Source organism: Scyliorhinus canicula, chromosome 21 (genome assembly GCF_902713615.1).
Source record: "Scyliorhinus canicula chromosome 21, sScyCan1.1, whole genome shotgun sequence".
NCBI lineage: Eukaryota > Metazoa > Chordata > Chondrichthyes > Carcharhiniformes > Scyliorhinidae > Scyliorhinus > Scyliorhinus canicula.
In genome coordinates, this window is record NC_052166.1 from 5389156 (window position 1) to 5414057 (window position 24902).

The 24902-nt window shown below is 54.5% G+C and overlaps 1 protein-coding gene across 1 annotated transcript in view; it reads left to right on the plus strand.

Annotated features, from left to right (window-relative positions):
- The window catches only part of LOC119955811 (plexin A3-like), a 91463-nt gene that overhangs the window by 27489 nt on the left and 39072 nt on the right, over positions 1–24902 (plus strand). The window contains 4 exon segments of the mRNA XM_038782402.1: positions 64–255; positions 11966–12089; positions 14622–14775; positions 15585–15684. Of these exon segments, the coding sequence (XP_038638330.1) occupies positions 64–255; positions 11966–12089; positions 14622–14775; positions 15585–15684 (570 nt within the window).

The following is a 24902-nucleotide window of genomic DNA, read 5'->3' on the forward strand; positions in this document are numbered from 1 at the left end:
TCCTCCTCTCTCCCTCTCTCCCCCTCTCCCTCTCTCTCCCTCTCTCTCTCCTCTCTCCCTCTCTCTCCCCCCCTCTCTCTCTCTCTCTCCCTCTCTCTCCCTCTCCCTCTCCCCCTCCCTCTCCCCCTCCCTCTCCCTCTCCCTCTCTCTCCAGGTGGGACGCGTCCTGGTGGAGAGTTGCGAACAGTACGGGACTTGCCCCAAGTGCCTGAGCTCCGGAGACCCTCACTGCGGCTGGTGTGTCCTGGACAACAGGTTGGTAACTATCCCCAAAGCTAGCATGGTGCCGGACGGGCCAAATGGTGTCCACCATGTCCACTCTCATTCCATGCATTTTGCTGCCTCAATCCTGCAAAAGCTGCTTGCTGCAAAACGGACTGGTTGCCATTGGTGACTGGAGCACAGGAAGATCCCACATGGGGCAATGATTGATATTTACTGGATTTTGTTTACCTTGAGGGATCAATATAAATCAGGGAACCGGGGTGGTGGGATTGAATAGCTTTCCCCTCCCATCCCCCCCGAATGTCACGCTGCCTGATTTCATTTCTGGACAGCCCGTGGATTTTTCAGAGCAAACCTGAGACTCTTAAGTTACGTGTCTCTTCCCTCAGCACTGACCCTCCGACAGTGCGGCACTCCCTCAGCACTGACCCTCCAACAGTGCGGCGCTCCCTCAGCACTGACCCTCCGACAGTGCGGCGCTCCCTCAGCACTGACCCTCCGACAGTGCGGCGCTCCCTCAGCACTGACCCTCCGACAATGCGGCGCTCCCTCAGCACTGACCCTCCGACAGTGCGGCGCTCCCTCAGCACTGACCCTCCGACAGTGCGGTGCTCCCTCAGCACTGACCCTCCGACAGTGCGGCGCTCCCTCAGCACTGACCCTCCGACAGTGCGGCGCTCCCTCAGCACTGACCCTCCGACAGTGCGGCGCTCCCTCAGCACTGACCCTCTGACAGTGCGGCGCTCCCTCAGCACTGACCCTCCGACAGTGCAGCACTCCATCAGTACTAACCCTCCGACAGTGCGCCGCTCCCTCAGCACTGACCCTCCGACAGTGCGACCCTCCCTCAGGACTGACCCTCCGACAGTGCGCCGCTCCCTCAGCACTGACCCTCCGACAGTGCGCCGCTCCCTCAGCACTGACCCTCCGACAGTGCGGCGCTCCCTCAGCACTGACCCTCCGACAGTGCGGCGCTCCCTCAGCACTGACCCTGACCCTCCGACAGTGCGACCCTCCCTCAGGACTGACCCTCCGACAGTGCGGCGCTCCCTCAGCACTGACCGTCCAACAGTGCGGCGCTCCCTCAGCACTGACCCTCCGACAGTGCGGCGCTCCCTCAGCACTAACCCTCCGACAGTGCGCCGCTCCCTCAGCACTGACCCTCCGACAGTGCGGCCCTCCCTCAGGACTGACCCTCCGACAGTGCGCCGCTCCCTCAGCACTGACCCTCCGACAGTGCGGCGCTCCCTCAGCACTGACCCTCCGACAGTGCGGCGCTCCCTCAGCACTGACCCTCCGACAGTGCGGCGCTCTCTCAGCACTGACCCTCTGACAGTGCGGCGCTCCCTCAGCACTGACCCTCCGACAGTGCAGCGCTCCCTCAGCACTGACCCTCCCACAGTGCGGGGCTCCATCAGTACTGACCCTCCGACAGTGCGGCACTCCCTCAGCACTGACCCTCCGACAGTGCGGCGTTTCCTCAGCACTGACCCTCCGACAGTGCAGCACTCCCTCATCACTGACCCTCCGACAGTGCAGCGCTCCCTCAGCACTGACCCTCTGACAGTGCGGCGCTCCCTCAGCACTGACCCTCCGACAGTGCGGCGCTCCCTCAGCACTGACCCTCCGACAGTGCGGCACTCCCTCAGCACTGACCCTCTGACAGTGCGGCACTCCCTCAGCACTGACCCTCCGACAGTGCGGCGCTCCCTCAGCACTGACCGTCCGACAGTGCGGCGCTCCCTCAGCACTGACCCTCCGACAGTGCGGCGCTCCCTCAGCACTAACCCTCCGACAGTGCGCCGCACCCTCAGCACTGACCCTCCGACAGTGCGACCCTCCCTCAGGACTGACCCTCCGACAGTGCGGCGCTCCCTCAGCACTGACCCTCCGACAGTGCGGCGCTCCCTCAGCACTGACCCTCTGACAGTGCGGCGCTCCCTCAGCACTGACCCTCCGACAGTGCGGCGCTCCCTCAGCACTGACCCTCCGACAGTGCGGCGCTCCCTCAGCACTGACCCTCCGACAGTGGGGTTCTCCCTCAGCACTGACCGTCCAACAGTGCGGCGCTCCCTCAGCACTTGCCCTCCGACAGGGCGGCGCACCCTCAGCACTGATCATCCGACAGTGCGGAGCTGCCAGAGCACTGACCCTCGAACAGTGCGACCCTCCCTCAGGATTGACCCTCCGACAGTGCGCCTCTCCCTCAGCACTGACCCTCCGACAGTGCGGCGCTCCCTCAGCACTGACCCTCCGACAGTGCGGCGCTCCCTCAGCACTGACCCTCCGACAGTGCGGCGCTCCCTCAGCAGTGACCCTCTGACAGTGCGGCGCTCCCTCAGCACTGACCCTCCGACAGTGCAGCGCTCCCTCAGCACTGACCCTCCCACAGTGCGGGGCTCCATCAGTACTGACCCTCCGACAGTGCAGCGCTCCCTCAGCACTGACCCTCTGACAGTGCGGCACTCCCTCAGCACTGACCCTCCGACAGTGCGGCGCTTCCTCAGCACTGACCCTCCGACAGTGCAGCGCTCCCTCAGCACTGACCCTCCGACAGTGCGGCGCTCCCTCAGCACTGACCCTCCGACAGTGCGGCGCTCCCTCAGCACTGACCCTCCGACAGTGCAGCGCTCCCTCAGCACTGACCCTCTGACAGTGCGACGCTCCCTCAGCACTGACCCTCCGACAGTGCGGCGCTCCCTCAGCACTGACCCTCCGACAGTGCGGCGCTCCCTCAGCACTGACCCTCCGACAGTGCGGCGCTCCCTCAGCACTGACCCTCTGACAGTGCGGCGCTCCCTCAGCACTGACCCTCCGACAGTGCGGCGCTCCCTCAGCACTGACCCTCCGACAATGCGGCGCTCCCTCAGCACTGACCCTCCGACAGTGCGGCGCTCCCTCAGCACTGACCCTCCGACAGTGCGGCGCTCCCTCAGCACTGACCGTCCGACAGTGCGGCGCTCCCTCAGCACTGACCCTCCGACAGTGCGGCGCTCCCTCAGCACTGACCCTCCGACAGTGCGGCGCTCCCTCAGCACTGACCCTCCGACAGTGCGGCGCTCCCTCAGCACTGACCCTCCGACAGTGCGGCGCTCCCTCAGCACTGACCGTCCGACAGTGCGGCGCTCCCTCAGCACTGACCCTCCGACAGTGCGGCGCTCCCTCAGCACTAACCCTCCGACAGTGCGCCGCACCCTCAGCACTGACCCTCCGACAGTGCGACCCTCCCTCAGGACTGACCCTCCGACAGTGCGCCGCTCCCTCAGCACTGACCCTCCGACAGTGCGGCGCTCCCTCAGCACTGACCCTCTGACAGTGCGGCGCTCCCTCAGCACTGACCCTCCGACAGTGCGGCGCTCCCTCAGCACTGACCCTCCCACAGTACGGCGCTCCCTCAGCACTGACCCTCCGACAGTGGGGTTCTCCCTCAGCACTGACCGTCCAACAGTGCGGCGCTCCCTCAGCACTGACCCTCCGACAGGGCGGCGCTCCCTCAGCACTGACCCTCCGACAGTGCGGCACTCCCTCAGCACTGACCCTCCGACAGTGCGACCCTCCCTCAGGATTGACCCTCCGACAGTGCGCCTCTCCCTCAGCACTGACCCTCCGACAGTGCGGCGCTCCCTCAGCACTGACCCTCCGACAGTGCGGCGCTCCCTCAGCACTGACCCTCCGACAGTGCGGCGCTCTCTCAGCAGTGACCCTCTGACAGTGCGGCGCTCCCTCAGCACTGACCCTCCGACAGTGCAGCGCTCCCTCAGCACTGACCCTCCCACAGTGCGGGGCTCCATCAGTACTGACCCTCCGACAGTGCAGCGCTCCCTCAGCACTGACCCTCTGACAGTGCGGCACTCCCTCAGCACTGACCCTCCGACAGTGCGGCGTTTCCTCAGCACTGACCCTCCGACAGTGCAGCGCTCCCTCAGCACTGACCCTCCGACAGTGCGGCGCTCCCTCAGCACTGACCCTCCGACAGTGCGGCGCTCCCTCAGCACTGACCCTCCGACAGTGCAGCGCTCCCTCAGCACTGACCCTCTGACAGTGCGACGCTCCCTCAGCACTGACCCTCCGACAGTGCGGCGCTCCCTCAGCACTGACCCTCCGACAGTGCGGCGCTCCCTCAGCACTGACCCTCCGACAGTGCGGCGCTCCCTCAGCACTGACCCTCTGACAGTGCGGCGCTCCCTCAGCACTGACCCTCCGACAGTGCGGCGCTCCCTCAGCACTGACCCTCCGACAATGCGGCGCTCCCTCAGCACTGACCCTCCGACAGTGCGGGGCTCCCTCAGCACTGACCCTCCGACAGTGCGGCGCTCCCTCAGCACTGACCCTCCGACAGTGCGGCCCTCCCTCAGCACTGACCCTCCGACAGTGCGGCGCTCCCTCAGCACTGACAGTTACATTGTTAACGGCGGAGTATCTCTCTCTGTGGTGGAGAAGGTTTGTTCAGCAGGAAGACCCCAGTGAAGAATTAGTTTTGTTTTGGTTGCTGGGTAATTATGGCCTCCCAGTGTTGAGTGTTTTTGGGTGACTGTTGAGGAAAATATTTAACTTGCCCGGTTTATGATGTGTCAGCTGATGATTCATCCCAGTCTGTCTAAATGTGAAATTACCCATCACTCAAACCATTGTTTCCATCTGTTTACTGTGATTATAAAATCCTGATATACCCTCCCCTTGCTTCACATCCCCCCTTCCCACCCGTCCCCCTCCACCTCCCCTTCCTCTCCGTCCCTCTTTCTCTTCCTCTCTTCCCCATCCTCTTTTGCTCCCCCCCTTTCTCTATCTCTTCACTCCTGTCTTCCCTCCCCCTCACCGTGTATCACTCTCTCTCCCCCCCTTCTCCTCCCCCAGTCACCCTCCCTCTGTCTCTTTCGCCTCTTTCTCTCCCTCTCCATCCAGCTCGCTCACCGTCTCTCCCTCCACTTCCCCTCTCTCTCTCTCTCTCTACCCCTCGTGCCAACCCTCTCTCCATCGCTGTCTCCGTCTCTCTTTCTGTGCGCATGTGTGAGAGAGTGTGTGTCTGAGCGAGTGTGAGTGTCAGGGAAAGGCTGCTTATGTGTGAAAGTCTGTGTTTGTGCGAGTGTAAGAGTGTGTGTGTCAGTGAGTGTGTGAGACAGTCTGTGTGAGTGTGTGTCGGAGTAAGTGTGTGCCTCTATATGTATTTGTGTGCGTGTGTGTGTGAGTAAGTGCGTGTGGGTGAGTGTGGTGTGTTTGAGTGAGTGTGCGCGCGAGTGTGTATGTGTGAGAATGTGTGTGTGTGTCAATTTTCGGAGGAAAGGGGCGAGTCGGGACGGGGAGCCTCCGGCTGGGGGGCTGGAGTGTGCGGGAGGCGCGGGCACGTGGCTGGCCGAAAAAAAGAGATGGCTAGTCAGCAAGGGGTTGGGGGGGGGGGGGCTGATTAACCCCCCGACCAGGCTGCACGTGGAACGTGGGAGGCCTGAATGGGCCGGTCAAGAGGGCCCGTGTGTTCTCGCACTTGAAGGGGCTAAAGGCAGACGTAGCCATGCTACAAGAGACACATCTGAAGGTCGTGGATCAAACCAGGCTGAGGAAGGGATGGATGGGGCAGGTCTTTCACTCAGAGCTTGATGCGAAGACCAGGGGGGTGGGGGCGCAATCTTGGTGAGCAAGCGGGTGGCATTTGAGGTGGGGGGAGGGTATTGAGGCGGATAAAGGGGGTCGATATATTATGGTGAGCGGCAAGCTGCAGGAGGCCCGGGTGGTGTTAGTGAGCATGTATGCCCTGAATTGGGACGATGCGGACTTTATGAAGCGGATGTTGAGTAAGATTCCGGATCTGGAGTCAAGCAGTCTGGTAATGGGTGGGGGGGACTTTAACACGGTCCTGGACCCGGCCCTGGATCGGTCTAGGCCTAGATCGGGTAAGAGGCCGGCAGCGGCCAAGGTCCTGAGGGGGTTCATGGACCAGATGGGGGGAGTGGACCCGTGGAGATTCGCTGGGCCAAGGGCGAAGGAGTTTTCTTTCTTCTCCCACGTCCGCAAGGCTTACTCGCGGATTGACTTTTTCGTGGTGAGCAGGGCGCTAATCCCGAGAATGGAGGGGGTAGAGTACTCAGCCATTGCGATCTCGGACCATGCCCCGCACTGGTTACGGGTATAGGGTGGATACGTTGACTTGAGTAGGGTGATCATTGCTCGGCACAACATCGAGGGCCGAAGGGCCTGTTCTGTGCTGTACTGTTCTATATATGATGGGGAACTTGTTTATAGACGGGACTTTCTCTAGCCTGGGGGCGCTGGAAGAGAAATTCAGGTTGCCCCCAGGGAATACCTTTAGGTACCTGCAGGTCCGAGCTTTCCTGAGGAAGCAGGTGGGGGAATTCCCGCTGTTGCCGGCCCGGAGGGTACAGGACAGGGTGGTTTCGGGCATGTGGGGAGGGGATGGAAAGGTACCGGACATATACCAGGGGCTGCAGGAGGCGGAGGAGGCCTCGGTGGAAGGGTTGAAGGGCAAGTGGGAGGAGGAGCTGGGTGAAGAGCTGGATGAGGGCCTGTGGGCAGACGCCCTGGGCAGGGTCAATTCCTACTCATCTTGTGCCAGGCTCAGCCTGGTTCAGTTTAAGGTGGTGCATATGACAGTGGCGAGAATGAGCAAGTTCTTTGGGGTGGAGGACAGGTCCGTGAGGTGTTCAGGGAGCCCAGCAAACCATGTCCATATGTTTTGGGCATGCCCGGCACTGACAGAATTCTGGAGGGGCTTTGCAAAGGCCCTGTCCAAGGTCTTGGACACTCGGGTAAAGCGGAGCTGGGGATAGCGATATCTGGGGTGTCAGAGGATCCGGGAGTGCAGGAGCCGAAAGAGGCCGGAGTCCTGGCCTTTGCCTCCTTGGTAGACGGCTCTTGTTAATGTGGACGGACGCAAAGCCCCCGAGTGTGGAGACTTGGGTCAGTGACATGGCTGGGTCTCTCAGGTTGGAGAGGATAAAGTTTGCCCTGAGAGGGTCCTTGCTGGGGCTCTCCAGGCGGTGGCAACCGTCCCTTAACTTTCTCGCGGAACGTTAAGTGGAGGAGGCCGGCAGCATCAGCAAGCCCGGGGGGGTGGGGGGGAGATTGAGGCGGGGGGGGGGGGGGGGGGGGGGGGGGGGGGGGGGGGGGGGATGGGGGGGGGGGGGGCGGTATGAGTGGTGGATTGATTTTACTTGTAAAGGGCAGATACCCCACCTTGCTTTGTTAAGTTGTTAATTAGTTTCTCTTTATTATGACTATTATGTTTTTTGTTTTTTTCTTTCTGTAGTGGTTTGTAAAATTTTGTAAAAATTTTGGATAAAAAAAAAAGAGAATGTGTGTGTGTGTCTGTGAGTGAGAGTGTGAATGCTTTTTGAAAGTCTGAATGTGTGTGAGTGTGTGTGAGAGAGTGTATGAGTGTGAGGGTGAGTGTGTGAGAGTCTGTGAGTGTGTGTGACTGTCTGAGAGTGTGTGTGTGAGAGTGTGCAATGTGTGAATGTCAGAGTGTGTGTGTGAGTTTGTGAGTGATAGTGAGTGTGTGTCTGAGTGAATGTGTGTGTGGGTGTGCTGGTGTGTGTGAGTGCACGAGTGTGTGCAAGTGTGTATGAGTCTGTGAGTGTGTGTGTCTGACAGTGAGTGTGTGTGAGTCTGTGAATGTATGTGTGTGAAGCTGTGTGTGCGTGAGCGTGTCTGAGAGTTTGCATGAGAGTGAGTGTGATTTTGTGAGAATGTGTGAGTCTATGTGAGTGGGTGTGTGGGTGAGTATGTGTGTCTATGTGAGTGTGTCTATGTGAGCGTGTGAGCGTGTATGTGTCTGAGAGTGTGAGTGTGTGTAAGTCTGTGAGTGAGTGTGTGTGAGTCTGTGAGTGTGTCTGAGAGTGTGTGTCTGAATGAGTGTGTGTCTGAGAGTGTGTTTCTGAGAGTGTGTGTGTGTATGTCTGAGAATGTGAGTGTGTATGAGTGTGCGTGAGTCTCTGAGTGAGGGTGTGTGAGTGAGTGTTATGTGTGTGTTGAGAGTGTGTGTGTGTGAGTCTGAGTGTGTGTGTGTGAGTCTGTGTGTGTGTGAGTCTGAGTGTGTGTGTGTCTGAGAGTATGAGTGTGTGTGTCTGAGAGTGAGTGTGTGTGTCTGAGAGGGGGATGAGGGATGAGGGGGGATCTTATAGAAACATTTAAAATTATGAAGGGAATAGATAGGATAGATGCGGGTAGGTTGTTTCCACTGGCGGGTGACAGCAGAACTAGGGGACATAGCCTCAAAATAAGGGGAAGTAGATTTAGGACTGAGTTTAGGAGGAACTTCTTCACCCAAAGGGTTGTGAATCTATGGAATTCCTTGCCCAGTGAAGCAGTTGAGGCTCCTTCATTACATGTTTTTAAGGTAAAGATAGATAGTTTTTTGAAGAATAAAGGGATTAAGGGTCATGGTGTTCGGGCCGGAAAGTGGAGCTGAGTCCAAAAAAGATCAGCCATGATCTAATTGAATGGCGGAGCAGGCTCGAGGGGCCAGATGGCCTACTCCTGCTCCTAGTTCTTATGTTCTTATGTTCTTATGAGTGTGTGTGTGAGTGTGCTGGTATGTGTGAGTGCACGAGTGTGTGCAAGTGTGTATGAGTCTGTGAGTGTGTGTGTCTGAGAATGAGTGTGTGTGTCTGAGAGTGTGTGTGTGTGTCTGAGAGTGTGTGTGTGTCTGAGAGTGTGTGTGTGTGTCTGAGAGTGTGTGTGTGTGTCTGAGAGTGAGTGAGTGTGTCTGAGAGTGTGTGTGTGAATCTGTGAGTGAGTGTGAATCTGTGAGTGAGTGTGTGTCTGAGAGTGTGTGTGTGTGTCTGAGAGTGTGTGTGTCTGAGAGTGTGTGTGTGTGTCTGAGAGTGTGTGTGTGTCTGAGAGTGTGTGTGTGTGTCTGAGAGTGTGTGTGTGTCTGAGAGTGTGTGTGTGTGTCTGAGAGTGTGTGTGTGTGTCTGAGAGTGAGTGAGTGTGTCTGAGAGTGTGTGTGTGAATCTGTGAGTGAGTGTGTGTCTGAGAGTGTGTGTGTGTGTCTGAGAGTGTGTGTGTGTGTCTGAGAGTGTGTGTGTCTGAGAGTGTGTGTGTGTGTCTGTGAATGAGTGTGAATCTGTGAGTGAGTGTGTGTCTGAGAGTGTGTGTGTGTCTGAGTGTGTGTGTGTGTGAATCTGTGAGTGAGTGTGTGTGTCTGAGAGTGCGTGTATGAGTGTGCGTGAGTGTGTGTCTGAGAGTATGAGTGTGTGTGTGTCTGAGTGTGATTGTGTGTGAGTGTATGTATGTCAGAGAGTGTGTGTGTGTGAGTGTGTGTATCTGAGAGTGAGTGTGTGTGAGTGTATGTGTGTCTGAGAATGTGTGTGTGAGTGTGTGTCTGAGAGTGAGAGTGTGTGTGTGTCTGAGAGTGAGTGTGTGTGTGAGTGCGTGTGTGCGCGAGTGTGTGTATCTGAGAGTGTGAGTGTGTGTGAGTTTGTGTGTCTGAGAGTGTGTGTGTGTGAATGTGTGTGTCTGTGAGTGTGTGTGTATGAGAGTGAGTGTGTGTGTGAGTCTGTGAGTGTGAGTCTGTGAGTGTGAGTCTGTGAGTGTGAGTCTGTGAGTGTCTGAGTCTGTGAGTGTGTGTGTATGAGAGTGAGTGTGTGTGTGAGTCTGTGAGTGTGTGTGTGTGTGAGTCTGTGAGTGTGTGTGAGTCTGTGAGTGTGTGTGAGTCTGTGAGTGTGTGTGTGTCTGAGAGTGTGTGTGTGTGTCTGAGAGTGTGTGTGTGTGTGAGAGTGTGTGTGTGTGAGAGCCTGTGAGTGTGTGTGTGTCTGAGAGTGTGTGTGTGTGTGTGTCTGAGAGTGAGTGTGTGTGTGAGTCTGTGAGTGTGTGTGTGTATGAGAGTGAGTGTGTGTGTGAGAGCCTGAGTGTGTGAGAGCCTGTGAGTGTGTGTGAGCCTGAGTGTGTGTGAGTCTGTGAGTGTGTGTGTATGTGTGTGTGTGAGTCTGTGAGTGTGTGTGAGCCTGTGAGTGTGTGTGAGTGTGTGTGAGTCTGTGAGTGTGTGTGAGTCTGTGAGTGTGTGTGTGTATGAGTCTGTGAGTGTGTGTGAGTCTGTGAGTGTGTGTGTGTATGGGTTTGTGAGTGTGTGAGAGCCTGTGAGTGTGTGTGAGCCTGAGTGTGTGTGAGTCTGTGAGTGTGTGTGAGTCTGTGAGTGTGTGTGTGTGTGAGTCTGTGAGTGTGTGTGTGTATGAGTCTGTGTGTGTGTGAATCTGTGAGTGTGTGTGAGTCTGTGAGTGTGTGTGAGTCTGTGAGTGTGTGTGTATGAGAGTGAGTGTGTGTGTGAGTCTGTGAGTGTGTGTGTATGAGAGTGAGTGTGTGTGTGAGTCTGTGAGTGTGTGTGAGTCTGAGTGTGTGTGAGCCTGTGAGTGTGTGTGTGAGTCTGTGAGTGTGTGTGTATGAGAGTGAGTGTGTGTGTGAGTCTGTGAGTGTGTGTGAGTCTGAGTGTGTGTGAGCCTGTGAGTGTGTGTGTGAGTCTGTGAGTGTGTGTGAGTCTGACACATGTATGGTCCTGAGGGTAGCGGGTACAGACGGCTGTGGCACAGTCTGCAGGAGGTGGGGCGGGGGTGAGGGGGGTACAGGGGACGTGAGTTTCGCTTTGACTAGTCTGCCGTACTGATTCAGGAGTCCTGTTAAAATCAGAGGGAGAAGGGCCTCAATCCTCACTAAATTACTTCCTCCTGCGTGAGGGGATTAAACCTGAAGTATTTCTGCACAAAATCTATTCAAGCTTCAACAGAACATTGTTATTAAATTAACATTTGGCTGGAAACATGCTCACCAAATCAAGCCGGGTTTGGCTTCACTGTCCCATTTTTCACATATTTTAAATGGAGAGTCAGTGTTTGAAATTGGCCAACTACTATTTTAATATTCTGTGCTGAAATAAATATTCAACCCCTTTTAACTCAGGGTGGGACCGAGAAAAGTATTTGAGGCTTACGATGTTGGCCGCTTCTCTCCCTACATTTGTGTTAGAAAATTGTGGGTTCAATCCTCTAGACCAGAGACTGAGGGCAAAAGCCAGGCCCATTACTTCCCTCAGCTCGGGGAGCACCGCACTGTCGGAGGGTCAATGCTGAGGGAGCGCCGCACTGTCGGAGGGTCAATGCTGAGGGAGCGCTGCACTGTCGGAGGGTCAGTGCTGAGGGAGCACCGCACTGTCGGAGGGTCAATGCTGAGGGAGCGCCGCACTGTCGGAGGGTCAATGCTGAGGGAGTGCCGCACTGTCGGAGGGTCAGTGCTGAGGGAGCGCCACACTGTCGGAGGGTCAGTGCTGAGGGGGCGCCGCACTGTCGGAGGGTCAGTGCTGAGGGAGCGCCGCACTGTCGGAGGGTCAGTGCTGAGGGAGCGCCGCACTGTCGGAGGGTCAGGGCTGAGGGAGTGCCGCACTGTCGGAGGGTCAGTGCTGAGGGAGTGCCGCACTGTCGGAGGGTCAGGGCTGAGGGAGTGCCGCACTGTCGGAGGGTCAGTGCTGAGGGAGCGCCGCACTGTTGGAGGGTCAGTGCTGAGGGAGCGCCGCACTGTCGGAGGGTCAGTGCTGAGGGAGCGCCGCACTGTCGGAGGGTCAGTGCTGAGGGAGCGCCTCATTGCCGGAGGGTCAGTACTGAGGGAGAGCCTCAACTGCGCCCATGGCTCTCTGCCTCTTGTGCTCTCTGATAACACACAGTTACCTATTCTGCTGACGCTGGGCCTGTGCAACGAACACCATTGCTCTGAACTTGTGCCTATTTATTTCTCCACCCACCAGGTGCACCCAGCGGAGCGAGTGTCACCGGGCTCTTGAGCCACAGCGTTTTGCCACTGAGTCCAACCGCTGCGTCCAGCTCACCGTGCGGCCCAACAATCTCTCTGTCATGATGCCTGATGTACCGGTCAGTATCTAAGCCCACTTGCAAGCGACGCGGCAAAACTGGGAGTGGGGCAGGTGGTGTGGGGTGACTGGTCGCAGAAAAACCCTGTCTATCATCTTTGGTCTGACATTCCACTATGCGGTGCATCGCCTCGTCGAGCCTAGTTGCTGTTGTCAGTTAATATTTTCCTGATATTCGACTGTGGGGGCATCATTGTTGATCCTGGTCTCTTTATCCTATGAGTCATTTAATTGTGGGAAGCATCGCAATTAATTCTAGTAGCTCTTGTCTATGAGCATTGGCCTGCCGTTCCACTACGGGAGGCATCGCAGTTGAACCAAGTAATTCCGTCAATGAATATTGGCCTGATAGTCCACACTGGAAGGCATCAGAGATGATCCAAGTTAATCCAGTCAATGAGCATTGGCCTGATATTCCACTATGCCAAGCATCATGGATGATCCAAGTTACTCCTATCATTGACCATTGGCCTGACATTCGATCATGAGGGAATCACAATTGATCTTCGGCACCCTTGTCAATTATCAGAATGTTACAGTGAGGGTGTGGGATATATCAGAGTGTTACAGTGAGGGGTGTGGGGTATATCAGTGTTACAGTGAGGGGTGTGGGATATATCAGTGTTACAGTGAGGGGTGTGGGATATATCAGTGTTACAGTGAGGGGTGTGGGGTATATCAGAGTGTTACAGTGAGGGGTGTGGGGTATATCAGTGTTACAGTGAGGGGTGTGGGGTATATCAGTGTTACAGTGAGGGATGTGGGGTATATCAGAGTTACAGTGAGGGGTGTGGGATATATCAGAGTGTTACAGTGAGTGGTGTGGGATATATCAGTGTTACAGTGAGGGGTGTGGGATATATCAGAGTGTTACAGTGAGGGGTGTGGGGTATATCAGAGTGTTACAGTGAGGGGGTGTGGGGTATATCATATTGTTACAGTGAGGGGTGTGGGGTATATCAGTGTTACAGTGAGGGGTGTGGGGTATATCAGAGTGTTACAGTGAGGGGTGTGGGGTATATCAGTGTTACAATGAGGGGTGTGGGAATTATCAGTGTGTTACAGTGAGGGGTGTGGGGTATATCAGTGTTACAGTGAGGGGTGTGGGGTATATCAATGTGTTACAGTGAGGGGTGTGGGGTATATCAGGGTGTTACAGTGAGGGGTGTGGGGTATATCAGAGTGTTACAGTGAGGGGTGTGGGGTATATCAGAGTGTTACAGTGAGGGGTGTGGGGTATATAAGAGTGTTACAGTGAGGAGTGTGGGATACATCAAAGTTACAGTGAAGGGTGGGACATATCAGTGTTACAGCGAGAATTGTGAGGTCTATCAGAGTGCTATGGTGAATTTGGGATATAACAGAATGTTATAGCGAGAGGTGTGGGGAATATCAGTTACAGTGAGGGGTGTGGGGTATATCAGATTGTTACAGTGAGGGGTGTGGGGTATATCAGAGTGTTACAGTGAGGGGTGTGGGGTATATCAGTGTTCCAGTGTGGGGTATATCGGAGTGTTACAGTGAGGGGTGTGGGGTATATCAGAGTGTTACAGTGAGGGGTGTGGGGTATATCAGAGTGTTACAGTGAGGGGTGTGGGATATATCAGATTGTTACAGTAAGGGGTGTGGGATATATCAGATTGTTACAGTGAGGGGTGTGGGGTATATCAGTGTTACAGTGAGGGGTGTGGGATATTTCAGTGTTACAGTGAAGGGTGTGGGGTATATCAGAGTGTTTCAGTGAGGGGTGTGGGGTATATAAGAGTGTTACAGTGAGGGGTGTGGGGTATATCAGTGTTACAGTGTGGGGTGTGGGGTATATCAGAGTGTTACAGTGAGGGGTGTGGGGTATATCAGAATGTTACAGTGAGGGATGTGGGATATATCAGATTGTTACAGTGAGGGGTGTGGGATATATCAGATTGTTACAGTGAGGGGTGTGGGATATATCAGTGTTACAGTGAGGGGTGTGGGGTATATCAGTGTTCCAGTGAGGGGTGTGGGGTATATCAGTGTTACAGTGAGGGGTGTGGGGTATATCAGTGTTACAGTGAGGGGTGTGGGATATATCAGTGTTACAGTGAGGGTTGTGGGCTATATCAGTGTTACAGTGAGGGGTGTGGGATATATCAGTGTTACAATGAAGGGTGTAGGGTATATCAGAGTGTTACAGTGAGGGGTGTGGGGTATATCAGTGTTACAGTGAGGGGTGTGGGGTATATCAGAGTGTTACAGTGAGGGGTGTGGGGTATATCAGAGTGTTACAGTGAGGGGTGTGGGGTATATCAGAGTGTTTCAGTGAGGGGTGTCGGATATAGCAGAGTGTTACAGTGAGGGGTGTGGGGTATATCAGTGTTACAGTGAGGGGTGTGGGGTATATCAGAGTGTTACTGTGAGGGGTGTGGGGTATATCAGAGTGTTACAGTGAGGGGTGTGGGGTATATCAGAGTGTTACAGTGAGGGGTGTGGGGTATATCTGAGTGAATGAGAGTTTTACTCTGGTGAAAATAATCATTATTAATTTCTTTTATAGCTGATACTGCGTGCCAGGAATGTGCCTGATCTTTCTGGAGGTGTGACCTGTTCCTTTGAAGATATTTCTGAGAGTGATGGGGTGATCGAGGGGAACGAAATTCATTGTGTTTCTCCGTCACTGCGAAAGATCCCACTGATAACCAATGGATATGGTACGAACAGACAGCTCCTGTATAGTCTTTCGCTGTGTGGTCGGGTGGCACTGTGGGAGGGTCACTACAGAGGGTGCACTGCACTATCAAAGCGTCAGTGCTGAGGGAGTGCTGCACTGTCAGAAGGTCAGTGCTGAGGGAGCGCCGCACTGTGGAGGGTCAGTGCTGAGGGAGTGCTGTACTGTCGGAGGGTCAGTGCTGAGGGAGCGCCGCACTGTCGGAGGGTCAGTGCTGAGGGAGTGCTGCACTGTCAGAAGGTCAGTGCTGAGGGAGTGCCGCACTGTGGAGGGTCAGTGCTGAGGGAGTGCTGTACTGTCGGAGGGTCAGTGCTGAGGGAGCGCCGCACTGTCGGAGGGTCAGTGCTGAGGGAGCACCGCACTGTCAGAGGGTCAGTGCTGAGGGAGCACCGCACTGTTGGAGGGTCAGTGCTGGGGGAGCTCCTCACTGTGAGAGGGTCAGTGCTGAGGGAGCGCCGCACTGTCGGAGGGTCAGTGCTGAGGGAGCGCTCCACTGTCGGAGGGTCAGTGCTGAGGGAGCGCCGCACTGTCGGAGGGTCCGTGCTGAGGGAGCGCCGCACTGTCACAGGGTCAGTGCTGGGGCATTTGTGCCCTTTTGCATCCGGGAACTGTTCACACTGAGGTCTACAAAAGGGGTGTATGTGGCAGAGGTGCGAGCGCTGGATCCATCGATGTCGTGTTAGCCCCGTAAGGTGCATCTGTAACCACTTCACAAACTGCTAAGAATTAACACTGTTGAAAACAACCTTGTCCCTGATCAGTCTAATGCTCGATGATTCACTCCTTTCACAGGGGACAAACACGTGATCAAACTCCACTTGAAATCAAAAGAGACAAACAAGCTCTTCGCTGTCACTTATTTCGTGTTCTACAACTGCAGTGTCCATCAGCTGTAAGTAACTCACCCATCGCAACACTGTCCCCATCAAACACTCCCAGGACAGGTACAGCACGGGGTTAGATACAGAGTAAAGTTCCCTCTACACTGTCCTCATCAAACACTCCCAGGACAGGGACAGCACGGGGTTAGATACAGAGTAAAGCTCCCTCTACATTGTCCCCATCAAACACTCCCAGGACAGGTACAGCACGGGGTTAGATACAGAGTAAAGCCCCCTCTACACTGTCCTCGTCAAACACTCCCAGGACAGCTACAGCACGGGGTTAGATACAGATTAAAGCTCCCTCTACACCGTCCCCATCAAACACTCCCAGGACAGGTACAGCACGGGGTTAGATACAGAGTAAAGCTCCCTCTACACTGTCCCCATCAAACACTCACAGGTTGAGCACGGGGTTAGATACAGAGTAAAGCTCCCTCTACACTGTCCCCATCAAACACTCCCAGGACAGGTACAGCACAGGGTTAGGCACAGAGTAAAGCTCCCCCTACACTGTCCCCATCAAACACTCCCAGGACAGGTACAGCACGGGGTTAGATACAGAGTAAAGCTCCCTCTACACTGTCCCCATCAAACACTCACAGGGCAGGTACAGCACGGGGTTAGATACAGAGTAAAGTTCCCTCTACACTGTCCCCATCAAACACTCACAGGTTGAGCACGGGGTGAATGACTTCCCTCCCGACTGAGCACATTAGGATCAGGTGGGGGTCATTGCAGCCCTGGAGACTGTTACATCTATTTATCTAATTCAACAACAATAACACTATGTTAGCTTTATTTAGCCCTTCACCACAGTGAACCATCCCCGAGGCGCTTCACAGGAGAGTAAATCAGACAGAATCTGACCTCGAGCCTCAGGCGCAGATGTCAGGGACAGGCCACCAAAAACTTATTCAACGAAGTCGGTTTTTAAGGAGCGTCTTAAAGGTGGAGAAACAGAGAGAGAGAGAGAGCGAGAGAAACAGAGAGAGAGAGTGACAGAAACAAGGAGAGCGAGAGAAATAGAGAGAGAAACAGGGAGAGAGGGAGCGAGAGAAACAGAGAGAGAGAGAGTTACAGAAACAAGGAGAGCGAGAGAAAGAGAGAGAGAGAGCGAGAGAAACAGGGAGAGAGAGAGAGAAAGAGGGAGAGAGCGAGAGAAAGAGGGAGAGAGAGAGAGCGAGAGAAACAGGGAGAGAGAGAGAGAGAGAAGCAGGGAGAGAGAGAGAAATAGGGAGAGAGAGCGAGAGAAACAGGGAAATAGAGAGAGCGAGAGAAACAGAGAGGGAGAGCGAGAGAAACGGAGAGAGAAACAGAGAGAGAGAGCTAGAGAAACAGAGAGAGAGAGCGAGAGAAACGGAGAGAGAGAGAGCGAGAGAGACAGAGAGAGGGAGAGCAAGAGAGAGAGAACAGGACAGCGAGAGAGAGAGAGAGAGAGACGGAGAGCAAGAGAGACAGAGGGCGGGATTTAATGAAATGGGAACAAAGTCCCATAGCGAGCGAGTTTAGCCACGTGTTTCCCGGCGCTCATGGTGACGTCACTCAGGTTCAGTAGGGGTACTCAGCGGGAAGCGCTCGGCCAAGGCCGCACATAGCTCCATTTTGTGCACTGAGGAGCTTCACTTGCGGGATCTCCTCAGTGTAGCGAGAGATTGGGAAGCCATTTAAAAATGGCGCCCTGATCACTGGAGCCTGCAGCCCGTCCCCTGTCACCCCCTTCCCAAGCCCCAACTCTCAATGAGGGGGTTACCCAGCCCCCCCGCACATCCCCCATTGTTAACTGTAATGTTTTTGCCAAATCTAACAGCCTGCTTTTAGTCTCTGTCCGTAAGGTACTGCGTGTGACCGTCTCCACCCCCAAAAACTTCAGAGCCTCTGAAAGAGCCATTGTCCGCAACACACTCCCCACTTAAACTAGAATACCACACCTGAAAAGCACCCACAATATGCTCACCCCTCACTGTCTTTAAGTTCACTAAGCCAATCCAATAGATAGACTTTTATCCCCCTCGAGCCCCCAATTTGTTATAGGCCAGGGTTTAGAGAACCCCAAAGTGTATCACGGAGTTCACCTGACCCAAAACTTTTACTAGATTGTGGTATGGGGAGCACACGTTCCACTCTACAGGTGTGGTACAGCAGAAATGGAAAAGTATTTTTTAAAGCAAAACAATGTTTATTCTATGAACTCAAGTTAACCTTTTTAAAACATACAGTGAATATCTTAGCAACCATTAATTCAAATACAACCCCCAAAGAATACAACACTAAGTAATTCTTTAAGCTTTCCTTTTAACATCCAGAAGACTTAAAAACAAAACCTTTATCAGAAGCACATCAGGTTAAAGTCACTACTGAGAGCAGTTATTAGTTTTAAATCACCAAAGGATCGATTTACAGTGTTTTTTTTAATATAAATTTAGAGTACCCAATTATTTTTTCCAATTAAGGGGCAATTTAGCGTGGCCAATTCTCCTAACCTGCACATCTTTGGGTTGTGGGGGCGAAACCCACGCAGACACGGGGAGAATGTGGAAACTCCAGACGGACAGTGACCCAGGGCCGGGATTCGAACCCGGGTCCTCAGCGCCGAAGGCAGCAATGCTAACCACTGTGCCACCGTGCTGCCCTCGATTTACAGTGTTTAGATTACAGAGAGAGACTCTAATACACCTTCTGGCTGTGACTGCAGCTATCCAGCTCTGAAAACAAAACTAAAACATACCCTGCAGCAAACAGCCTAAAACGAAAGTAAAAAGCTGACAGACAGCCCAGCTCCACCCACTCTTTGACATCACTGCAGCAGTAAACACGAATTTTTTAAAGGTACTCTCACTACAGATATTTATATACACACCCATTTATAAACACCCATTTCTTAAAGGTACTCTCACATGACACAGATTTTCCTAAAAGTGATGCCGCCCACAATAGGTGGGATTTACATTGCGCCGACTCGCGGGATAAAATTAGATCTCGGGAGGCGTTGCGAGCTGGGAAGATCCGGCGTCTCCCGGCTTCTATCGGCAACGCCGCTGCTTTTAAGGGGCGACGCGGCCATTTGATCGTCCCGGAGAGAGAGAGAGAGACTCAGAGATGGAGACGGAGATCGAAACAGAGAACGGGAGAAGGGAGTGGGAGACGGGAGTGGGAGGTGGAGAGTGGGAGGGACGGACAGAGAGAGAGATGGGAAGAGAGGAACAGGGAGAGATCGATACGGGTTAGGCGAGAAGGGAAGAGCGAGGCAGGGAGACTGAGACGGGGAGAGCGAGAGGGGGAGAGCGACACGGAGAGGCAGAGAGAGAGAGAGAGTCAGAGGCAGAAAGTGATGGAGAGGTTTGGGGAGGGAATTCCGTAGCCTAAGGACACCCAGGCAGCTGAATGCATCACAATCAATGGTGAAGCAATGGGAATCGGGGGATGCTCGGGAGTCAGAGGTCTTGGGAATTGTCGGAGGCTGGAGGAGGTTACAGAGATAGGGAGGGGTTGTAGGGGCTGGAGGAAGTTACAGAGATAGGGAGGGTTGGAGGGGCTGGAGGAGGTTACAGAGATAGGGAGGGTAGCAGGGGCTGGAGGAGGCTACAGAGATAGGGAGGGTTGCAGGGGCTGGAGGAGGTTACAGAGATAGGGAGGGTTGTAGGGGTTGGAGGAGATTACAGAGATAGGGAGGGTTGTAGGGGTTGGAGGAGGTTACAGAGATAGGGAGGTTAGCAGGAGCTGGAGGAGGTTACAGAGATAGGGAGTTTGGCAGGAGCTGGAGGAGGTTACAGAGATAGGGAGGGTGGTAGGGGCTGGAGGAGGTTGCAGAGATAGGGGGGGTTGTTGGGGCTGGAGGAGGTTACAGAGATAGGGAGGGTAGCAGGGGCTGGAGGAGGTTACAGAGATAGGGAGGGTGGTAGGGGCTGGAGGAGGTTACAGAGATAGGGAGGGTTGTAGGGACTGGAGCAGGTTACAGAGATAGGGAGGGTAGCAGGGGCTGGAGGAGGTTACAGAGATAGGGAGGGTGGTAGGGGCTGGAGGAGGTTGCAGAGATAGGGAGGGTTGTTGGGGCTGGAGGAGGTTACAGAGATAGGGAGGGTAGCAGGGGCTGGAGGAGGTTACAGACATAGGGAGGGTGGTAGGGGCTGGAGGAGGTTACAGAGATAGGGAGGGTTGTAGGGGCTGGAGCAGGTTACAGAGATAGGGAGGGTGGTAGGGGCTGGAGGAGGTTACAGAGATAGGGAGGGGAGCAGGGGCTGGAGGAGGTTACAGAGATGGGGAGGGGTGAAGGGGCTGGAGGAGGTTACAGAGATTAGGGAGGGTTGCAGGGGCTGGAGGAGGTTACAGAGATAGGGAGGGTTGTTGGGGCTGGAGGAGGTTACAGAGATAGGGAAGATCTGTAGATGCAGAGTTGCTTTCACATTTTGCCCGCTACCTGGTGGGCGTGTTGTGTTGGACGAGTTCGGGGACATTCTTATTATTGACCTTTGCGTCCTGAGCTTCTGTGATCTATAATGAGCTTGTCGCAGGAACTGGCCTTTTGGTTGATGGGGGGGAGGGGTGTTTCCCACCCCTCGTTGCTTCACAGCGCGCACCCCCCTCCTCTTCACTGTGTGTCTCAGCTCTTGCCGCTGAGCAGCAGGCGCCGGGAAAAAGAAAAATATAACGTCAGCAGGCGGAAGATAAATGTCTCTCTTCGAAGCCACAGGTGCGAGATTTCAGTTCCCACCTGGAGCTTGTCTGTAATGAAGTATTTTCAAGCTGGAGCGCTGCAATTCTCAACGGACATTTAATAGGAGCTGTCAGTCCTCTGGGAGGGGTTGTTTTTGAGAAGACTCCCTGTTAGCTCGTTCTCTCTTCTTCATCTTTCTTTACATCCCTTTTGCCCTCCATCCCTCTATCACTTACACTTTCTCTCTCTCCTTCCCTCCATCACTCTCTCTTTCCCACCTTGTCTCCTCCCTCACACGTTTTCTCTATTACTGTCACTTTCCTTCTCTCATCCCCTCCATCATTCTCTGTCCCTCCATCACTCTCTCCTTCCCTCCATCTCTCTCTCTCCTTCCCACCTTCTGCCTCCTCCCCCTCCTTCCCTCCACCCCTCTCTCGTTCCCTCCATCACTCTCCTCCCCTCTCTCCTGTTTCCCTTCCCTGCATTCCTCTCTCCTTCCGCCGCCATCCCTCTAACCTTTTCTCCAACCCTCCCTCCTTCCCTCCATCCTTCTCTCCCTCCCTCCATCACTCTCTTTTCCTCTCGCTCACCTTCGCTCCAACCTGCGCCTCTTCCTTCCATTCCTTTCACCTTTCATCCATTCCCCCCTCCTTCCCTCCATCAGTCTTTCCTTCCCTTCCTCTTCTCTCCCTCCCTCCACCTCCTCTGCTTCCATCCATCATTCTTGCTCCCTTTCTCCTGTTTATTTACTATCTGGCCCTCTCTCCTTCCATCTCCGTCCCTCTCACTTTCTCTCCAACCCTCGCTCCTTCCATCCATACGTTTCTCCTTCTATCCATTCCTTCCTACTATTCTCTCTCATTTCCAAATTCCTTCTCTCCCTCTCTCTCATTCCTTCCCTCTTTTCTTTACTTCTTCCTTCCAGCTCTCTCTCTCTCTGTCCCCCCATCATGTCATCCTCCCTCCATCACTTTACAATTCTCTCTTCTTCCTTCCATTTCTCTCTTCTTTGCTCCGTCTCTTTCGTGTTCCCTCTCTCCCTCCCACTCTCCTGTTTTCTCTCTCTATTACTCCATCCCTCCCTCAATAGCTCGTTCGCTCTCCCTCCTTTTTTCTTTCCATCCCTTCCTCCATCACACTATCCAACGAACCCACCATGGTGGGGAGATGGTGCTCAGGTGCAGATCTGTCAGTGATAAGTCAGACACAAGGGGCTGATTAGCCTCTTCCTGGTCCTGTGTAACAGGCTCAAGGGAAGCTGAATGGTATCCTCCTGTCCCTGTGTAGCAGGCTCGAGAGGGGCTGAATGGGCCTCCTTCTGTTCCTGTGTAACAGGCTCAAGGGAAGCTGAATGGTATCCTCCTGTCCCTGTGTAGCAGGCTCGAGAGGGGCAGCATGGGCCTCCTCCTGTCCCTGTGTAGCAGGCTCGAGAGGGGCAGAATGGGCCTCCTCCTCTTCCTGTGTAACAGGCTCGAGAGGGGCTGAATGGGCCTCCTTCTGTTCCTGTGTAACAGGCTCGAGAGGGGCTGAATGGACCTCTTCCTGTTCCTGTGTAACAGGCTCGAGAGGGGCTGAATGAGCCTCTTCCTGGTCCTGTGTAACAGGCTCGAGAGGGGCTGAATGGGCCTCCACCTGTTCCTGTGTAACAGGCTCGAGAGAGGCTGAATGGGCCTCCTCCTGTTCCTGTGTAACAGGCTCGAGAGGGGCTGAATGGGCCTCCTCCTGTTCCTGTGTAACAGGCTCGAGAGGGGCTGAATGGGCCTCCTGTTCCTGTGTAACAGGCTCGAGAGGGGCTGAATGGTCTCCTATTGCTTATGTGTTCCTGAGTGCCCCAGTTCGGAAATCCTTTTTCGAGAAAGAACGAGTTTGCGCACAGGAGAGCGGTGTGATCTGGAGGTAGGGAGGAAGGAGAGTATGTAGACCTGATTGTGGGGTGTGGGGGAGCTGCCTGTTTCGTACATTGAAACAGAGGAAAAGAGAAGCGAGTAGAAAAGAGACAGGGAGAGCGAGAGAGACAGAGAGGGACAGAGAGGGATAGAGAGAGACAGAGAGGGATAGAGAGAGACAGAGAGGGATAGAGAGAGACAGGGATAGAGAGGGATAGAGAGGGATAGAGAGAGACAGAGAGGGATAGAGAGAGAGGGATAGAGAGAGACAGAGAGAGACAGAGAGGGATAGAGAGGGATAGAGAGGGATAGAGATGGATAGAGAGAGACAGAGAGGGACAGAGAGGGACAGAGAGGGACAGAGAGGGACAGAGAGGGACAGAGAGGGACAGAGAGGGACAGAGAGGGACAGAGAGGGACAGAGAGAGAGACAGAGAGAGACAGAGAGAGACAGAGAGGGACAGAGAGAGACAGAGAGGGATAGAGAGAGACAGATAGAGAGAGACAGAGAGAGATAGAGAGAGACAGAGAGAGACAGAGAGGGATAGGGAGAGATGGAGACACAGAAAGAGAGAGACTGAGAGAGAGAGAGAGACGGAGTGACAGAAAATAAGAGACAGAAATTGAGAGATTGCAAGAGAGAGACAGAAAAAGACAGACAGTAACAGAGAGACCGTAACAGAGAGAAAGAAAGAAGGACCGAGAGAAAGACAGATGGAGAGAGAGAGACGGAGAGAGACAGAGAGTGAATGACAGAAACAGATAGAGTCAGAGAGGGAGAGACAGAGGGAACATGAGAGAGAGAGGTCGAGTCAAAGTGAGAGAGAGATAGAGATAGAGAGAAAGACAGAAGGAGAGAGAGATAGAAAGAGATAGATCCAGAGAACGATATAGAGACTGGGTGCGAGAGAGATTGAGACAGCGAGAGATTTCATTTTCGCTCATTGAATCTTTTCTCACAGAATCACAAGTGCAAAAACAAATCATATTTTAGTTTCTGTTTCTGTTGTATTTTGAGATTGGGGCTGTGTGAGTTCATGTTCTTTCAGAGAGAGAGAGAGAGCGCGGCAGACACAAATTCGACCCATTTCACCCTGTGATATTTAGCACTTCCAGCAGCCGCCTTGCTGGGTTGCCATGGGAATGAGACCAGAGGCCTACCAAGCTGAACAAAACAGATTTGGTTCCTAGGCTTCCTGTCTGATTTCATCACGTGGAAAGCGACTGGGATGTCAATTATTCCGGGGAAGGATAGGGGATGCTGAGGTTGGGGGGTGGGGGGGGGGATCAAAGCCACTGTTCCCCGCGTCACGGAGCTGAAGACAACAGTCCGGCTTCCCCAATCTGCCCATGGAGCTGATGCCCCCTCATCTCTGGAACCATTCTCATTGATCTCTCTCTCTCTATTTCACTCACACTCTCTTTTGCTCACTCTCTCTCACGTGTTCAGTCACTCACTCACTCTCTTTCTCACTTGTGCTCGCTCTCGCTCTCTCTCTCTCTCTCTCTCTTACTCAATCGCTCTCTGCTCGCTCTCTCTCATTCCCTCACTCACACACTCTATTTTGCTCACTCTCTCTCGATTTCACTGACTCACTCTCTTGTGCTCACTCTTTTTCTCATTCATGCTCCCTTTCTCACTCTCTCGCTCTCTCTCTCTCTCTCACTCACTCACTCAATCTCTCTCATGCTTGCGCTCTCATTCACTCACTCTCACACTCACTCACACACACCTCACTCACTAACTCACTTTCTCTCCCTCTCTCTGTCTCGTGCTCTCTCTCTCTCTCTCACTCTCTTCCATTCCAGGGTCTTCGGGCGGGATTCTCTCAGCCACGGGGTCGGGCCGGGCCGGAGAATCCCCGCGCCCGGCGTGAATCGCGCCACGCCGCACTGACGGCGGCACGCGATTCTCCGCAGAGCAGAGGAAGGGCCAAGCGGCCGTCCTAATAAAGCCGGGTCCTGCCGGCGCCGTCCACACCTGCTCAAAGCCGGCGGGAACTCGGCGTGGAAGGGTCGAGGGGCAGCCTGTGGGGGGGTGGGGGGGGGGGGGTCCGAGGTCCGACCCCGGAGTGGGCCTCCGATGTGGCCTGGCCCGCTGTCGGGGCCCACCGATCGGCGGGCCGGCCTCTCTGGCTGGGGGGCCTCCTTTCTTCCGCGCCGGCCCCTGTAGTCCTGCGCCATATTGCGCCGGGGCCGGCGCGTTGAAGGGAACCACTGCGCATGCGCACGTTGGCGCTGGTGCCACTGCGCATGCTCTGACCCTGTGGTGCCCATTCGTCGCCGGGATCAGCGTGAACCGCTCCAGTGCCGTGCTGGCCCCCTGTAGGGGCCAGAATTGCTGATCCCGAGGCTGTGTTTGATGTGTTATCTGAGTTGTTAACATCGACTGCAACTGGATGCAGTGAAACTAGAAACAGGCTTCCGGCACAGGAGATGGTCCAACACTGTTTTATTGAACTTGCTGATTGCTGTACATAATCTGCTGTGGGTTGACACTCTATTAACCTAACTGATAACCTCCTACTGGCTTGACCAGACTAGCTCTCTACCAGTTGTGTGTTCATTGGTTATCCTGTGTGTCAATCACTGCCTGTCTGCATCTCATTATATACATGAGTGGATATTATGACAGTGTTGACGGCGTCGAGAAACGCAACTGCGTTTCCAACGGCGTCAACACTTAGCC